Source organism: Lactuca sativa, chromosome 1 (genome assembly GCF_002870075.4).
Source record: "Lactuca sativa cultivar Salinas chromosome 1, Lsat_Salinas_v11, whole genome shotgun sequence".
Lineage (NCBI taxonomy): Eukaryota > Viridiplantae > Streptophyta > Magnoliopsida > Asterales > Asteraceae > Lactuca > Lactuca sativa.
The window spans coordinates 16,746,604-16,765,749 of NC_056623.2; the positions used below are offsets into that span (position 1 = coordinate 16,746,604).

At 35.0% G+C, this 19,146-nt stretch overlaps 2 protein-coding genes across 3 annotated transcripts; one reads left to right on the forward strand and one right to left on the reverse strand.

Moving 5' to 3' along the window:
- Positions 1-5,250: 5,250 nt before the first annotated feature.
- On the forward strand, positions 5,251-7,792 carry LOC111916739 (ribulose-phosphate 3-epimerase, chloroplastic). 2 transcript variants are annotated; one of them, XM_023912398.1, is made up of 10 exons: positions 5,251-5,636; positions 5,832-5,943; positions 6,046-6,186; positions 6,452-6,565; positions 6,656-6,734; positions 6,831-6,940; positions 7,024-7,080; positions 7,183-7,252; positions 7,345-7,438; positions 7,535-7,792. In XM_023912398.1, the coding sequence occupies exons 1-9, from the start codon at positions 5,536-5,538 to the stop codon at positions 7,392-7,394; spliced, it is 834 nt and encodes a 277-aa protein (XP_023768166.1). In that variant the 5' UTR covers positions 5,251-5,535; the 3' UTR covers positions 7,395-7,438; positions 7,535-7,792. The 2 variants fall into 2 exon arrangements, with proteins under 2 accessions (XP_023768166.1, XP_023768165.1); XM_023912397.2 differs by having other exon boundaries at positions 7,595-7,792.
- LOC111916738 (putative pentatricopeptide repeat-containing protein At1g74400) lies at positions 7,661-9,547 on the reverse strand. Its single transcript, XM_023912396.3, has one exon. It carries the CDS (start codon positions 9,319-9,321, stop codon positions 7,948-7,950), a length of 1,374 nt encoding a protein of 457 aa, XP_023768164.1. The 5' UTR covers positions 9,322-9,547; the 3' UTR covers positions 7,661-7,947.
- Between the last annotated feature and the right edge of the window lie 9,599 nt (positions 9,548-19,146).

Here is a 19,146-nt window from a genome sequence, read left to right on the forward strand (position 1 = left end):
TGGACGGTTCTGGGAGGATAATTCTAGGGTTTCTAGAATATCCCTTATAAAAAATTGGAAATAGATAATTACCAAATTTGAGATATTAATATAATATTCAAGTTAGGATTATCTAGGGTTTCCTAATTCAACTATAAAAGGACCCTCTTCGATCCAATTTTCGGCGACTCCTCCTTTCCAAGGCATAGTCGAAATTTCCATCTCCCATATCATTTCTCTTTAAGTCTCCTTGTTGTTAGGGTTGGATGTGAACCATCAGAGGCACAAGATGCACGAGATTTCTGGTGCTAGCTTTCAAGCGACTACAAGAAGGATTGTGTTTTGATTATCTACTAGTATAATCAAGAGGTATGTTTTTCTAAACCCTTTTGTTATTTTCAAAAATGCTAAGGTTCTTGTAGGGTTCTTGATGTTCAATTGGTTATTGCATTCAATAGTGAAAACATAGATCCTTTATGTTGTATGTGAACTTAGGGTTTAAGTTTTTCCGGCAAAATATGATTTTTGTAACCAATAAATCTCATCATTAATCTCGATCACATATAAAAAAAACATATCAACAAGATATATGATAATTTTGGAATTAGGTCTAATTAACAAACAAACTAATGAACAATTATTCTCGATCACATATAAAAAAAATATCAACAAGATTTAATTGTGAAAAAACTCCAAATCAAACAAATTGATTGTTATTGGATCGAAATAAAATTAGAGTTAGATTTGGTGAAACTGATTGGAGCACAAGTGATACAATTTTGAATCCAACATAAATTTTGTTTTCTCAAATCAAAGAAGTATGGAGTGAGAAAACCGACAAGAAGAAAGTCTATGTTATTCACAAGCGGAGCATATGAGCTTCATGTAAGACTTGATGATGACGAGTAGTAGAAGTTGTAATTTGAGCAAAAAATGTTGTACTCTTGATCTGATTCCACAGATTTCTCTCTCTTTAATGATTATTTGTTAAATCGGAGTTTTTGATTGTTGAATTCATATTGATTTCTACTTAAAGAGATGGTGTCGTCTAGAAAACCCACAATTCATGGGATTTGGTAAGATGAACAAATAATGTTTATCCGGGGATGAAAAGATAACGATTTGAGTGGTATATGGAAAATGAAAAGAACGATAAAACCCTAATAATCACAAAACGCCTTTCTGGTGGAGGAATTAATAAAAAATCTAAGCTTAGTTATGAGGTCGAGTTTAGGAAATGTGGTTTTGAAGTTGTTTCAAGCCTAGGTGGTGAGCTTTCGAGTGTTCAGAATGTTGCATCCATGGATTCCAACTTGCTTTCGAAGGAAGTAGAAATATTAGTGACGGGGTTAACCAAGGTTGGTGAAGTGGTGAATTTAAACGAAAGAGACTGGATCGAATGAAAGATTCACAGACTCCATGAACATGTTCTTGAAGAAAACGAAGGGTGACCCGGTACGTTAAGATTGATGATCAAGAGCGGCTATCGATTTCAGTGTGAAAAAAATAATTCTATACTTTCATGGGGAGTATTATGTCATGGAAGAAGGTGAAGGATATGAAGGAAGCCACATCATTTTTAAATGGTTATGTGGCTTATGAAACATGTTATATTATATTAGATAGTAGTGACCAAAAAAAGCATGTGAACATCCACTTTATTCCCTCATAAAGCCATAAATAAAATTAAGAAATGATTAAACCAATTTTGGAAACATTATAAGGCTACAAATATCATTTCCCCTTTCACATAAAATGAATTTCATCCAATTTCAAGACTAACACATCATTTTGGCATATATGATGACATCATCATGCCGTGCACTAACATATATACATCATGCATCATAGTCTTATTTGGGTGAACAAGGTTTGAAAATAAGTTTTTTTTTTCAAAAAATGATTGATTTCTAGCGCGAAACAACTCAAAAAATAGCTTTATCGTGACTTTAGCATTTGTTTTCGAAATTTCGAACTCACTAAGATTTTCAAGAATTTATTTTTAAAAAGTTATAAAGAAAAGTAAGTGAAATGCTATAAGAATTGCATATGAAGTGAATTATAAAGACAATAAGTGCAATGCCATATATTCATGGATGCTTTAATTTTGTTATTCTTCCTTCCAACTGAAGGACATATGGTCAAGTGTCAATTGTTTCTCTTCTTCTTTTGACAATACATCATAATCATCACAAACATCCTTATTTCTTCCAACATTGTTAAAATGGGCATCACAACACTTATCCTCTTCAAAATAAGCCTTACACCATGTTTTTGGCTATTTTTTGACAAATGATCATAAGCAGTTGCCTCTATCAACCTAATTTGCTTCATTGTAGCTTCAAATCCTTGTGTAGTTGTCCTAAAAACTTCCTATATTAAGCATTTGGAAACCTTTTCTTGAAATTGGCATAGATATGCATATCACAATGTATATGCTCACATCCCGATTCTCTTTCTGTAATTGCCTTAACTAGACCATTCACACAATTAGTAGATTAAAAAAAGTTAGTATATTGTAACAAATAGCAGTTAGTAGATTTGGGTTAGAACACACTTTATGTTGGTATGAAGTTAGGGTTAGCTCCTTTCCATTTCCCATTGGTGGTTGTCGAGGCCAACAAAATTAATAACCTTAAATCTTACACATTAAAATAGTGTATAATGGTAAAGGGATCGAATCCACAGGGAATGGTTCAATTTATAACTCTATGAAAAATCTCATTGTAAAAATAATTGTAAAATGACAATGAATTAAAAATGGGGGGTTTGGTGTTTTGAAATACTTGAAATAAACTAGGATTTAAATAGATAATTTCAAAAAAAAAAAAAAAACAAGAGTTTGATGTAAAATCAATAAGAGAAAGATGGTTGACTTTAGGTTTCCTCACTTTGACTTTTTGATGAACTTATCATTAGAATCCAATGGTGCAATACATGTTTTAAATGCTTAATTTGGCTATAGTAATCCAAGAAGCTTGAGATTACCTAGACTTTTCTTAGTTGTTGAAATGGTTAGAGAAGCTCATAACAATTTCCTTAGGCAAAGTCACCAATTCCATTAAGCATGTAACTAGTGAAAGTCAACTAGCATTAAGAATTAAAAAGTCATTAATTCCAAGAGGAGTCGATCGCTTCCACTACCATTTTGGAGAAAATGTTTTTATGATTGTGTGAAGTAAAACTAACACAAAAATCACTTGTTGCTTGCTAATTTGAAAATCCTTTACTTAATCAAGAAATTAGCCAACTAATCACCACAAACACATTTAAACTCATGAATAAAAACATATAAGTAATGATAAGATGTTAAAACACAAAACAGTTTCATAAAGATTCAAACACAAGTTCATGGAGTCTTCAACATTCAACAATTAGTCAAAGGATTTCACCAAAGTCAACCACAATTTATCTAGCCAAGCATGGATAAACCTAAGAAAACAAAGTTAGTAAAGTTGTACCCAACATTTAACAAGAATCAAGAGGTGAAATGATGAAGTTCTTGAGGGTTCTTGGCCTTCAAAGTGCTCCAAAACTCCAGAGAGAATGTGTCAAAATCGGATGTTCAAGATAAGGCTAAAGAGGCACACCAACCTTCCCAATATAGATCTCCAAACAAAATCCTGAAAATGCCCTTGCAGGAATCCACGCGGGTTGCGTGAGGATGACGGGGTTTTGGCATTCTTCAAGTCTTGGGACTTCACAGCTTAGCCTATTTGCCCAGTTTGAGCCCGATCAGTTCTTAGCCCATCTTTCTTCAAGATTTCTTCAATTTGAGCTCAATTTGCCTTCCCCAAATCACTCATAGCTTCCGCAAACGCCCGATCATCGATCTCCGCACACTCGAAAATTCTCCCGCACCTTGCAAATTTAAAGTTTAATTCTTCCAAGCCTTCAAGCAATTGACAAACCCACTCCATGAATCACCTCTATAGCCATCAAGCCCAAAGTCCGCGTTATCCTCCAAGTCCAATCGCCTCCCGTAGATTCCGCTCCGCTAGTCTCCAAAAAATCTACAATTATGCTCAGGAAACTAGAAAGTACCTGAAATGGTCACAAAATAACAAAAAGGAAAATATGCATGAAAATTAACTAAAATGCAAATAAAATGTGCTAAAATAAACTATAAAAATAAGTAAATAAAATGGGACTATCACCCATCTAAATGTATTCAAGTAAGAGGTCTAAAATCCGCTTCGAAGTTTGCTTATTTTCAACTGCTACTATATCCCAAGCAAGAGGGTACACTTGGTTGTGTTAGAGTCCCTTCCTTAGAAGTTCATATCTACAAACGTCCTTCCAAAAAAAACATTTATACCAATAACTCAACTTAACTTTCAATCCAATTAATGATGAACTTCTTTGCAGCTTTAGATTATATTTTTCTATAACTCATATTTTTTGTGGTTTTCAAAATGTCACTAATAAATTAATCCTCATCCTCATCCCTAATAAATACAAATAATTTTGTCACATGTGACTTTCTCATTAACTTGGACATATGTCATTTTTTGATATTTTTGAATAAATATTTTTTTATTTGTCATTTTTTTTTCTTTTTTTTAATTAACACATTATATTTACAATTCAATTAATAATTGTCTTAATTGAAAATTACTAATAAATTACAATATTACTACTCATATAGTATTTATTATGTTTCCTTTTAAATTTAAATTTAAAATTTTAAAATTTAAATTTAAATAAATTTTGTTTAAACCTCCATATCTAAATTTTTGTTTTATATAACCCGTATAATATACAGGTCTCACAATTAGTATCACTAATAAATTGTTTTTATTCATGAATATGCGACAACTGTCCCAAAATTGAAGGTTCTAGTAAATTATGTTCTTCAATTGAAGACTTTGGATTTTTCCTTACTCAGCCACGTTGCCTACAATCTAAAAATACATGAAGCATTTTCTAATTAACAATCTAGTTGAATATTTTTTATATAAAATAAAATAAAGTATTGTTTATATGTAATACGTACAAAAAATTAAATTTAATGACATTCTTTTCATAATAAAATAAAATTTGTTATCATCTTAAATTCTTTTTCGGTTTTTTTATGGTCAGTAGGGTCAATATGGCAGTGTTTTATACATGAAATCGTGAAATTGAGTCAACGAAATTTAAATAAAATGAAATTTGATTCGTTACCATTTCCGAATGTTCGATTTTTTCGAGGTTTGATTCTTTGGGGGATATTTTGTCCGTGGCTTCAATTTAAATTCTGGTTGCAGATCATTTAAAGAGGTCCGCACCGAAGAGGCGCGAGTTGGCGTGTTGGTCCCACGCTCACAACTCATTTTCGGTATACCCGCAGCCCAAGGCCAACCATTGCAGATAAGCAATCACCTTCCTATCCGACACTTGTCAATCAGATACTATTTCAATATCATTTCATCCCATGGTAGCATTCCTATAGCAAGTTTTGTGATTTTGAGAATCGAAGAATTGGTGCCGATTCTATAGAGATCGTACCTTTTAAATCAAACCCACCAACTGTTTGATCAAAAGATCCACTCAAGCCGCCAAATTTTAAAAAGAATGACAACTGCTTCCTTGAGTTCCACAACCCTGGTTCAATCACAGATTAATGGGTTTGGCAAGCTTCTAAAACCCTCCGTCTTTCAACCCACTTACACAAGGTAAAAACCCCTTTTCTTGATTTTGAATTTTGATGGACTTTTTGGGACTTTCTCACCGAATTATCAAGAGTTGACCATGTATTTTTCTTGGATTTCGAAGAAGGCTCTTGGGTTTACTTAGATAGCCCTTTTTCCATCTTGTTATGACTATGTGCAACAAAATAGTGTGCTGAATTTCCAAATTTGTGAATCTAGGAGAGCGATTAGAACTGTTGTGAAGGCTTCTCGAGTTGATAAATTTTCAAAGAGCGATATCATTGTTTCTCCATCGATTCTCTCTGCAAACTTCGCCAAGTTGGGAGAACAGGTATTACTCTTCCTGTATCGATCTTGTTAGCCCCACATAAGTTCATGCATCTATTTCAGACCTAAATATAAACGATTATTTATGGTGTCTTTGTGTGTATAGGTGAAAGCCATAGATGCGGCAGGTTGTGATTGGATTCATGTTGATGTAATGGATGGCCGATTTGTTCCTAATATAACAATTGGACCTCTTGTTGTGGACGCATTAAGGCCAGTAACAGATCTCCCATTGGACGTTCATCTGGTATTTCTCATCTATATTCTCGAACCTTTTATTTCTAGCCTCGTATATTTACAGAAATGGTGAATAGAAAGAAAAGTTTAGGGTTTCTTTTAGGGTTTTAGGCCAATATGTTATTTGTACCTAATTTACATCTAAGATCATGTTCCTAGGTAGTGTGGGCCAACTCAAAGGTTGGTGGAAGAATAACTTTTTTGCAGAAATTTTTTAGTTTTAGTAACTTATGTTAGATGGGATTTTATGATAATGAGAAATTGAAGTATGGCAGATGATTGTTGAACCTGAGCAACGAGTGCCCGATTTTATAAAAGCTGGAGCAGATATTGTCAGTGTCCATTGCGAGCAATCTTCTACTATCCATTTACACCGAACAGTTAATCAAGTAAGATTTCCCATGTGCAATATTTAACAAGTTTTTTTCTTGTGAACTGATTACTTTTTTATTTATTTATAAATATTCTTTTTCATTCAGATCAAGAGTCTAGGAGCCAAAGCTGGAGTCGTTCTGAACCCCGGGACACCATTATCCACCATAGAATATGTTCTTGATGGTAAGTTGTTCGTTTCTCTTGTGAAGGGTATTTTAGACATTTGGTTAATAGTCAAACATTGCAATTTTCATGTGTTGGAATGTTGTGATTCAACAGTGGTGGATTTGGTTTTGATCATGTCTGTAAATCCTGGGTTTGGTGGTCAAAGCTTCATTGAGAGCCAAGTGAAGAAGATCTCAGACCTGAGGAGAATGTGTGTGGAGAAGGTATGGAGTTCTTGTTATTATGTTAAAAGACCTTTTATTTGTTACATAATTACAACAATGCCATTGTTTGTTTTGCCTAACAGGGTGTGAACCCATGGATCGAAGTAGATGGTGGAGTTACTCCCCTCAATGCATACAAGGTATATCACATTAATGACCACATTGCCCTTTCACTTTCATTAAGGCCCATGTATTGTTTGTACATGATGATAGAACATAACATGTTTTATTTGTACTTACAGGTTATTGAGGCTGGGGCCAATGCTTTGGTTGCTGGTTCTGCTGTTTTTGGAGCTAAAGATTACGCCGCAGGTAACTGGAAACTTATAGGGGTATTTTGGTCTTTTAACAAAAATTGTAGATCTTACCATTTTTCTTAATGTGATCCGATATCTGTACAACAGCAATCAAAGGTATCAAAACCAGCACAAGACCTGTAGCAGTTCCTGCATAAAAAACTTGTCAACTTCAGATGTGATTTCAGCACTCGTTATCTCTGTAAGAAGTTCCTTTACTTAATAGACTTAATTAGGACATGATTTAATTGAATAAGTTATACATAAGTATTTTTTTTTTTTTTTTGACTTAATGCAGAAAGAAGAAGTATCTATTTTACACATATGTCTCAATAATGAATTCTCTTTGCATCTGCAGAGATGAGGAATTCCATGGCAAATATTGTGTTGGATCTTGGTGTTGTAACATTCATCATTTGCTGAAGGATGTACAAATAGGGCCCATCCATAAGCACACAGAAGGTGCCTTTGTAGCATTGTCTTGATATAGAAGCGTAAATAAGTTTTGTTTCATTGTAATGAATAATAATAATACAGTATTGTTGGAAATTTATCATTTCGAAATGGCACAAAATATAGGGCCCTAAAATATAATGAATAATACAATATTATTGGGTTGATTTCTCAAAGTAAATTGGAATAAGAAAAGTAGAGTAGTATAATAAACAAAGAAATAAAAAGTACATTTGTTATATCTTTACATGTATCACTTTAAAGATCAAAAGTGCATCCATAAGAAGAAGCTCTCATATTCCCAAACAAACTCTGAATAACCTCATAAATCTTGCAACCAAATGGATGATCAGAATCTGCAGCCACAAACTCATAAATTTCACTCCCCACCTCAATCAAACTACACCCTGGAATTCTCTTATCAACACAATTCCTACTCATCTCCTTCTTCTCCCATATCCCTCTTGAAGCATACATATTCCCCATTAAAACATCATCACCACCCCAATTCTCCTCAAACTCACCCAATCGCCACCTCACCTCTTCACCAAGATCAACATCCCCATGAACACTACATGCACCAAGCAAAGTCCGCCACATCACCGCATTCGGTCTCACTCTCTCAGGCATCTCCAAAATGAAATCTTTAGCTTCTTGTAAGCATCCTGCTCTACATAAAAGATCAATCATACAACCGAAATGCGAAACTTTAGGTTTTAATCCGTATTCCTCACTCATAATCTTGAAATAGTGCTTTCCTTCATCCACCATGGCTACATGACTACATGCCATTAGAACCCCAATGAAGGTCACATCATTAGGCACGATTTTGGAATCTGTCATGGCTGTGAAAAGGGCAAGAGCTTCCTTGGCTTGACCATGGATTGCGTGTCCTGTAATCATGGAAGTCCAGGTTGTGACATTTTTGTTTTTGATGGTGTTAAATAACATCTTAGCACTTTTGATGTCTCCACATTTCGTGTACATGTTCAAGAGAGCATTGTATAAAGGTAAGTCTTTGTTGAGATTTTTGCTTCTTCGGATGAAGTTATGAATCCATTTACCAATGTCCAATGCACCAAGATCAGCACATGCAGAGAGAGCAACCACGAGGGTGACTTCATCAGGCTCAAAATTGTTCATCTGTATCTCCCTGAACAGTTTGAGAGCAGTGTTTGGTTTTTGGTTGTCAACATAGGCGGAAATCAACGCTGTCCAACAAACAAGATTCTTTGTGGGTATTTCGTCGAACACCTGGCGTGCATCCGCTAGATTAGCGACTGCGGAATAGTAATTGATCAGTGATGTCTGTACGAAGATGATGGAATTGTAACTGAGTTTCACGACAAGGGTATGGAATTGTCGGGCTTCGTATGGTGAAGACTTTCGTGTGCAGACCTTGATGATGTACAATAGAGAGTAGCTATCAATGGATGAAATGCTTTTTCTGATCAAATCACGAAGGAAACGTATGGCTTTAGTTGTAGCGTTGGCCTTTAGATACTCTTTAAGCACTTCATTGGGTCTTGACCTGGTTTGGCCATGGCTATGGATTTGAGAAGGTTTGGTGAGTGAAAATTTGGGAAAAACTCTATGGAAATGGATTAGGGATGAAGATTTTAAGAATCTCATTAGTGGTGAAAATTATAAAAGAAAAACATAGTTCTTGCGATGATTTGACTCGATCAGTATCTGTCTGTTGTACGCAGAATTTATAGTTTTAACAGAGATTTAAATTGTCACGTAGATTGAGGTTCAACTTAAGTTCTTTGTTTCCGCAAATGGTTTTTGAGGTTTCTTTATCAAGGCATCAACTCAAACCCAGGTTCTTTGTTTCCAAAAATGGTTTCAGCTAGGTTAAAGATTGTATATTTATGAATTTTGAGTATTGAGAGGGTGTTTAGCTTTTCTTTTAATATGATTTTTGAGAATTTTGGGCTTTTCAAAAAAAATTTGGGCTTTTTAAAAAAGTAAGAAGTTTAAAAAGTTGTTTGGTTCTTGAGAAGAAGAAAAAGAAGGCTTTCGATTCATATATGTGTGATTTTTGGCAACTTTTACAATTTTTTCCATTTTCCTTTTTAAAAATTTAAACAAACACATTTTAAAAAAATATGAATAAAAAAGTTCTTTTTCAAAAAGGAGTTTTTGGTTTGAAAAGTTATTCCAAACAACCCTGAGTATGAGTAAAGTATGCTACAAATCTATGAGATATGTGAAGAAAAATTATTTTATTTTCGAATCATTTATAAATGCTTAAAAAAATATGATTCATAAAGTTAATTAACGCCAAATTCCAAAAAAATCATTTTAGTGTAGATTTCCTTTTTTTTCGTTTAACTATCAACGAGAAAGTTTTTTATTTAACTACTAGGATTTTATTTTATTTTTTTTTTAAAAAAACATACACCAAACTTTGAATATTACAAAAATTATTAGATGGGTTTTGTTTAGTTTAGTCATCTGAAAATATTTTTTTTCATGATTTAATCATAGTTTGAAATTTTAGAAAAAAAAATCAGCTCCAATAAAGAAATAGATTCAACCGTCTTTTGCTATATTTTTGTGTAATTTATTACCGAGGCATATTTACAGAATTTAAAAGTAAAAAACTTTCAATCATTAAATCTAAAAAAAATAAATAAATAAATAAATAAATAATAAACTATGGTGGTTTTTATGAAATTTGATATTTTTTATAAAAGATTTAAACTATATAATTAAGAATATTTCAATGTCTTAAGAAATAATAATTATCAGTTAAAATTCAACTTTTTATTCATTTGCAGTCGTTTAATAAAATAATTGAATTGGTGCTTAAATACCAATTTCAGTTAACCGATTTTTCGAAATAAATTTCTAAAAAACTTAGACAATTAAACTTATTGTAGATTTAGTAATGAATTTATATATCAATTTAATAATAACGTTAGATATCGATTTTTTAAATTTAATAAGCTTAAGTGTGAGGTTTTATAATAAGGGTGCAACTGATGAAAGGTATGACATAAGATGTCAATTAAATAATACAACTTGATAGTTAGCAGTGTGCTCCTTGTTAGCATAAATTCAAACAAGGTGTTTAAGTTTTAATACATTGGATTAAAGTTAATCATCAATTTGGTCTCAATTGAATTGTTCAACGGAAGGTTTAGTCTAATAGTTTTAATTTGATAAAATTCTAAATTTGGTCCTTGTGGTTTGTAAAATACTTTGGATGAGGTCCAAAATCTTTTCGATTTGTATGGATGGTTCAAAATCAAAAAATTTCTGTGATTTTAGTCCTAAAAAGATTAAAATGACTATTTTGCCTTTATTATTTCTATTTTACATTTTTATAATTTGTTTTAGTATTTAAATAATCATAAAAAATAAAAAAAATAAATTATCACCCTCTTTAATAATTATGAAAAAATAATCAACTACTCCCCCCCAACTCTCTCTCTCTCTCTCTCTCTCTCTCAGTTCATCTTCTTCCTCTGTATGCATCTTCTTCTTCCTCTATCTGTAAATCCGATGACCTCCTTATCAGAGATGCATCTCTAAGTAGAACAGGTTCAACTACCTTCTTATCATCGTCCACCCTAGCAATTCCAACATCTAATTTGGGGGTTTTATGCACAATCAAGAACAAACATGGCTGCAGGTATGTCTATTGGAGAATACGAGATTTTACAGAATTTAGATTGATTAAATGGAGCAAGAAGAAGCAGTGATGCTATTGGTTCTGATTTAGGGTATCGAAAACGGTGTTGGTCAATTTCTTGCTAACCTCCATTCATCCACACCGATGTTCAGACATGAATCTCCTCCAGATGAGTTTTGTTGATGCTAGTATTCTTATCAGTGAAGATGGTTGAGTCTTGATTTTAGCCTTATTTCAAAACAATACGACACCCTTTGTAAGGAATCACCAAGAGGGCTAGTGGAATACCAATTCTGGAAGAGAGTTAAGTTGACTTTCTCTTTGTCCCTCTCTTTCTCTCTCTCATACAAAACTTGCAACTCAAGAAAAAATTCAGAACAAAAAATTATATGTGTGTGTCCTTCGTTAGAAACCAAGATTTTCAATATCCATAGATACACACGCACACACGCACAAACACTCTACAATCAATTTGCAGGTTTGAATCTTAACTTTACAAGCCCTAGATTTGCAATATCTATGGAAGTCAAGCCTTTAATTTACAAGACCCATGTTGAATCGATTCAAATCGATTCATCTAGGTTCAGTTGGACCTTGAACCTGTAATTGAAGCATAAGGCTTCCATGTCTCTCCTATCTTCTTCTTGACCAAGACACCCATCTGGATTAATCAGATGAAAAAATTCAGAATATGGTTTATCCATAATGCATTCATAGATTGAATCGATTTGAGCATGAGATGAATAGATTTATCTGGGTTCAGAATCGTCGCCACATTCAAATCGAAAAAATGGAATAACACCAAAACCCACAATCATAGATTGAATCGATTCTGGGGAGTTATGGCATTCGAGGGCTAATCGGGACAAATTGCGAACCAAATGTGGTTGCGGCGATGGCCGACAATGGTGTCGATGACCATGGGTTTAGAGGATCACGGTGGTGTCATTGGGTTTAGGGAGGAGTATATGAAGGGAGAGGAAGAGTCTGAGTCGTGGTCTTCTTAGTCATTAGAGAGAGAGAGAGAGAGAAAGAGAGAGAGAGAGAGAGAGAGAAAGAGAGAAGTGGGCCATTCTTTTCTTTTCTATTTTTAATTGATAAAATATTAAAATAAAAATACAAAAAATACAAAAAGGAAATTAGAAGGGTAAAATCGTCCTTTCAAGTTTCCCTAGGACCAAAAACACAGAAAATTCTTAATTTTAGGACTAAAACCACATAAAGTATTCGATTTTGGACGTTCCATGCAAGTCGGAAACTTTTTGGACCCTATCCAAAGTTTTTTACAAACCACAAGGACCAAATATGTAGTTTGTGATAATAAAGAGAAAATGTTTTCTTTTGAAGGATATGTTAAGACATCGAAGTACATTACATACATTTTTAATCTCCTAATTGAAACTCTTGATATTAAAACTTTGAACCTCTCATATAGGGAGATCAAATGTCATATTGATGGTTTTTTTTTCAATCTCATTCTAAAGATTCTATAATAATTTTGTGAGAATCAAACCCCTTAAACTTTAAATATAAAGGGTTTTCATTTTGTTAACATGACAACTTTAAAATTAAAACAAACATCAAAATGAAAATCTTACTTTAAATAAAAAAAATAAACAAGAAAACTGTTATGATAAATAAATATGTTGTACTTTTAAGCCTTTATAACCCATCTTGTATAGCTTGATAGTTAGCTCATTATATTTGGTGTATATATTTTCCTACTTCATAACAGTAAACCTAATATTACCCTAGCTTAAGGCGTCAATTCCTCACCCTCTTCCTTTCCCGATCATCGTTGCTTCTTAACCTCTGTCGCTTCAATGGCCAGAGATACATATATGCCTTACTCTCTTGAAAAACTGTACAGCATAAAAGCATTCATTCATCTATAGTTGGATCTCGAATACCTAAACTACGATGCATGCCGAGAGTTATTCGAGACACGATGCATCGGGTTTGGACTCATTGATCACATCGAGGGCTCCATTGACGACAAAACCGAGCCCGAATGGAGCAAGATGGGTTCCATTGTCAAGCTTTGGATCTATGGTACGATCTTTGAAGGCCTCGTCCAGATGATTCTCAAGCAAAACTCTATGGTTCGTCGGATATGGGCAAGCGTCAAAAGACTCTTTCGATATAGCAAAGATGTGAAGTCTATCCAACTCAATAATGAGTTGCACAACATCACCATTAGATATTCCACTCTTACTATATATTGTATCAAGATTGAAGCCATTGTTGATCTCCTAGACAATATTGATGCAATAATTCCTAAAAAGAACCTTGTGACGTACATGATCAATAGGTTAACACCCAAATTCGACTACATTGTAAGTCTGATTCATCACATAAATTCTCTTCTCAAGTTTTCGAGGCATAATTTATGTTTCTACGTGAAGAACAACGGATGTCACAAGTATCTCACCAGTTGTCGTACCTCAGCTGTAACATTCGTAAAAATTCATAAAATTTTAAACTTTTTCAACCAACCAAAAATCATAATTGTTTACATTGTAGTTTTCAAAATAGTTTAAACATCATAGTTTTTGCCAAAATCACAAACACAACATGAGGAGGTGCACGATCAAGCATTTGCCTTCCCATGATCATCTAAGGTGCCTAAAACATAATCCAAAACTGTAAGCCCAAAGCCTAGTGAGTTCTCCCCAAATACCAACAAAACAAATAACACATACACAATAGCAGCATACTATGGGTCCAATCAACCATCAGGTTGGAATACCCCAAGCCTCTCAACCATCGGATCGGAATGCCAACGTACTATGGGTCCAATCAACCATCGGGTTGGAATACCCCAGGCCCCTCAACCATCAAGTTGGAATGCCAACATACTATGGGTCCAATCATCCTCGGGATGGAATACCCTAGGCCCTCAACCATCAGGTTGGAATGCCCCTGCATGTTGGCTTATGTACAAAGCAGTGAAGCCTCAACCACCAACCAAACATGTACACATAATACAGATAACCATACTATTAACCAACTAACAAACGAATAAATGTATCTTACAAATCACTAAGCATGGCATCATCCTATCTACCATGATACTTATCTAACAGGTCATTATAGCATAACATGCACAACAGGATATCAATCCAAGGGTCGGCATTGGTGCCTTCGACCCATAACAACAATAAGGAAAACTCACCTCACACGGCTGAATCACATTGAAAGTCTCCGACTACTAGCTCTCTAAAATCCCCGCACTAATATAACAAAATAAACATCCAATTAATAATTGGATTACAATCCTTGACTAACAAACCACACTTAGGGTAAATGGCCACTGTTACCCTTTCCCTAGATAGGATAAGACCCAGGCCGAAAAACATGATCCAAAAGGCCCGACAAAATAATCACACAAAACCAATAATTGGCCCAGTTTTCCAAATTGAGCCCAACTCTTATTTGGGCCTGACTCCTAGGTTTAACACTTTAGTTGGCCCAAAATACTCACAAACAGATGGACCAATAAGGGCCCAAACACCCAAGCCCAAAAGGTGGCCCAAACATTGAAACCTAACTCGAAAGCCCAACAGGCTTAGTACTCGGGGTGTACTCAGTTGTACGCTGAGCGTACACTGCATTGACCAAAAACATGCCCTTGACCGCCTACGCCTAGTGTAGCCTTGGTACGCCCAACGTATGTGGTGGCCATGCAAACGTGATTAAGGACTTATTTCATTCAGTCCAACGTCCAAATTTCAGATCTAGGTCCAAAGAGGTGTTCCAAACCATAAAGTTTCCAACTTTATGGTCATGTTAATAAAGCCCAACATAAGGATTCTAGCTTGTCTTAAACACTAAATAGCTCAGAGTGGTGGTCAGAAATTTCGTGATGGCAACAGACGTTGACAACCGCCGAATAAAATCCATGCGCCACCGCCCACATACATCACAGTTTTGTCGACTAGTAGCCTTAGGTTACGCATACTGTCACCCTACAACAAGCTTAGGACATAGAATTATCTTAGGTCGTCTCCTCTTGGCATGCATCCTTTTTTCAACAACATCAGACTAGTCCCAACAACAAAATCAACCACTTCTATCGTCTTATCAACAACCTATTTTCTACAGTCCAAAGCAACAACAAATGCTAGAAACCTTAGTTGACTACTCAGGACCATCTTGCACCTTCCATTCCTATGTGGACTTGATTTCAACATGCCCAATCTAATTAGCCTACTACTATAACATTCAAACCTTTGAGGTATGAATTTTAAAGTAAATTATGAGTTTATGGATGGCCACGACGTGGTGGAAGTATCACCACGATGTGGCATGATCCGTATGAGATGCCTATCTCATTTAAGATGTCACGACGTGACACTATAGCTGTCACGACATTGTATCTGGATTTGAGCCAAACCCTAAGTTTTTAGGCTTAGGCCTACTTAAAAGAAGTGATAACTAGGGTTTCCTTCACCCTCATTCTCCATCACCTCTCAAATACACCTTTAAGCAAACCTTAGCCTCTTTTAAGCTTTTATAGCTCATTTTGCAAGTTTTAGTAATCTTGAAGGAAGAAGAAAGAAGTTTAGTGCATAGATCCAACAAGCAATCCATCTCTACCCTTGTGTGCATCTTTTGGATCATTTGCGAGTTCTCAAGTTCCCTTCTTGGTGATATCCTCTTGTTATATATAGGTTATTTGGTATGTTTTGGTCCATACTTGATTTGTGGATGGATGAAAATGATAAATTTTGCAACTTTATGGCTTACCTTGGTCCCTTGCTCATTATATCTTTTGGATCTAGGATTTGGTATAGTCTTGGTAAGCATGTATGAGCTTTAGGTCTCTTTTTCTCATATTTTTGACCTAGTTTGGGGAAGGACATGCATGGGGAATGCATGTCCCTAAATTTTGAATTTTTATGAGCCCTTTGAGTCCCTAGAAGCCTTCTGGAGAGTATGGGTTAGTGACTTAACTGATTAAGAGCTTGAGCAAATAAGTTGTTTTCAGCATGTTGCCACGACGTGGCAAGTTGGGTGCCATGACATGGTGAAATTGGAAATCATGATTGTTTTGTCGAGGAGGTCCCACGATCTGACCAAAGGATAACCACGATGTGGGGTCAACTGATGTTGACTTCGACTGTTGACTTTTGATCGAGTTTGACTTTTAATCAAATTGCTAGTTTCAGAAGGTAGACTAAGAGTTTACCTTGTGTGATTCAGTTGGTGGCATGTAGTACCCATTTATTGGTTGTGTGAGTTGTTTAGTTGTTGACTATGATGTGAGGTGAGTTTTCTCACTATATTATGTAGGATGCTAGTCGTCTTTGTGACATTTGCGTGAAATACCAGGGTTTGGCCCCTAGCATTTGTATGAAGACTAAGGTTTGACCCCTGACATTATATACATATATTAAAACCCATCCTGCTTATTAACAGTAAATTTTACCAATTGTATATTTTAACCACAATAATTTGTACCAATTGACTACTTTCGTCCTTTAAATTTCAACATCCGACTTCCCGATCGTATAATCCCACCGCCAACAGTTTTCATATGTTTCTCCTTGAACTCCGTCCATCTTCCTTTCTGACTGCCTGCGTTTGACGCTTACGACTTCTCTTTCTACAGGAATTTAGGGCTTGAGTTCCATCTCTTCTGATTCATAAGGTATTTCAAATGCAATCAATATATTTGATTCTTGGAATTTGATATGAGCATATTTAGTTATAAAATTCATGCATTATCTTAATATTTTATGTTGTTTTTGTCTCATTTAATGAACAAAAGGTGCTTAATTAGTTTAGAATTTCATTTTTCAGCAACAATGACTTGCTCGGAAGGAAAAGGAAGTGGAACTAGCGATTGGAGGCTTGGATACTGGATTTTGAAGAAAGAAGGATGTTGCTGGACAGCTTGACCCATCGTCAGTCTTTTGGCCATATCTCATGAACCGTAACTCCGAATAACGAGATTCAAAATGTTATGAAAACTAGACACAATTTCGGACGACTTTCATGTTTTGAGAAAATGTTGATTCCAAATGGACTCGACGAGTAGGCCATAAACTCGACGAGTTGGTCAGAAGTTTCACGATTCTCTACTTTGCCTTGTCGTAAACGGGATTTTAAGTGATGGACTCGTCGAGTAGGTCACTGGACTCGCCAAGTAGCCCCTGTTTTCAGAAAATATATGTAGAAACCCCCTTTCTATTACTTGTTTTATTTAGATAAGATTATCATTTATTTTAATTGTTACCGTTCCCTGTGTTCGATACCCTACTTGCTTGAACTATATTACTAACCAATAGGTACATTGCCTTTCGTGTGTTTATTTTGTGTCTAAGTTATTAGGATTAAAACTAGTTGAGTTTACACACATTAGAATTACTACTTATTTCCTTTTCATCTGTCTTTTAATTTATGAGAGTAATTCACCTTTTTTTGTGAAGAACACGAAGATGCATCGAATTTACTTCCGTCGGAAATGCAGTCGTCTACCGTTTGGAGTTTTATTGTCGACGGTGGAAATTTGCTTGGGCATGGATGTTGTGACATCCCCAAAATCACGGCCAGAAAAGACCGGTTTGTTTATGCTTTGTTTAAAAATCAGAGTTACATTTTAAATGAAAGTGTTGCGGAATTTGTCCCAAAACAAAAATATGATAAAGATTTATCAAAAGCATTTCCATAGAAATGTATTTCATTAAAAGACTCGGGATGTCATGTTCGTACAGATCAAAAGCATAAACAGTACAATATAAGCCTTACTACATTATTTCATATCTACAGGCCTATATCCGTAATCCCTCGTCCAAAACATCACACCTATGCTCATGCGCCACTACCTGTAATACATAAAACTGAGTGGGTCAGGCTTGGGAGCCTGGTGAGCACATAGTATTTTCAACCCACAATAAATAAGTTTATTAATTTCATCGATCAACAATAACCCGATTACCCATTCCCGTTATCCTCACTTTACGTCCCTAAACACCTATCATAAGGGACCTAGCCTAAGGATCATCATCGGGACGGACACTACTGCTAAGGGGATTCCTCAGCAATAAATGTCCTAAAGGCAACCATGTGGGGGATGGAGTACATCGGTGAACATATCGTTCACAAACACTTACAGGTTGCGAGCCTGCTAGTGTTCCACTGGACTGTCTAGAAGAGTCCGTGGTCGTCATCCATACTCCGCTAGATGACAGAATCAACAACATCAACATCGATGCCTCTCATCATTTTATCACACATCACCTATTGCATCTACCCATGTTTTGCCCCAACATTTTCGTAGATATAAAATACATATACAATTTAAATCATTGAAAACATGTATAACAACGTTCATCTAGCATAGATAGCAAGTATTCAGATAATATGCACACATAGCACGTAATTTATATAAAATACTTCATATCTATGTGTAAGTTGAAAGTAACTATGCATTCACTTGTTAAGGTGATGATTCCAAAATCGGGCAGCGCTTGCTTCTAACGATTCTATTTTCCTTCGACGAAACCTAGCATTATTATCGCTAAATTTTAGTATAATATTTACCGTGACCAACTATTAGTCTTAGTATTATTATTATTATATAAGCGTTAAACAATATTTTCCAACCACTATGTACAGACAGAGGCCAGACATAAAACACCGGAGGGCAGGACCATTTTGGCATATAGCACTTCTGAAATCCAACAACCCTATGCGGCCCTTTAAACCAGATTCCCCGTACCGCGAGTAGTTAAAAAAATATTATAACGACACTTATATAAGTTATAATAATAACTCAAATATTTATTATAAGTTCATAATAACAATAC

What these genes read in the sequence shown, in the direction of transcription:
- LOC111916739 (XM_023912398.1), top strand. Translation starts at nt 5,536, where the DNA reads ATGACAACTGCTTCCTTGAGTTCCACAACCCTGGTTCAATCACAGATT. An exon ending in TACACCGAACAGTTAATCAA is followed by an intron (nt 6,566 to 6,655) that starts GTAAGATTTCCC and finishes TTTTTCATTCAG; the next exon opens with ATCAAGAGTCTAGGAGCCAA. An exon ending in AGCTAAAGATTACGCCGCAG is followed by an intron (nt 7,253 to 7,344) that starts GTAACTGGAAAC and finishes TCTGTACAACAG; the next exon opens with CAATCAAAGGTATCAAAACC.
- LOC111916738 (XM_023912396.3), bottom strand. Translation starts at nt 9,321, where the DNA reads ATGAGATTCTTAAAATCTTCATCCCTAATCCATTTCCATAGAGTTTTT.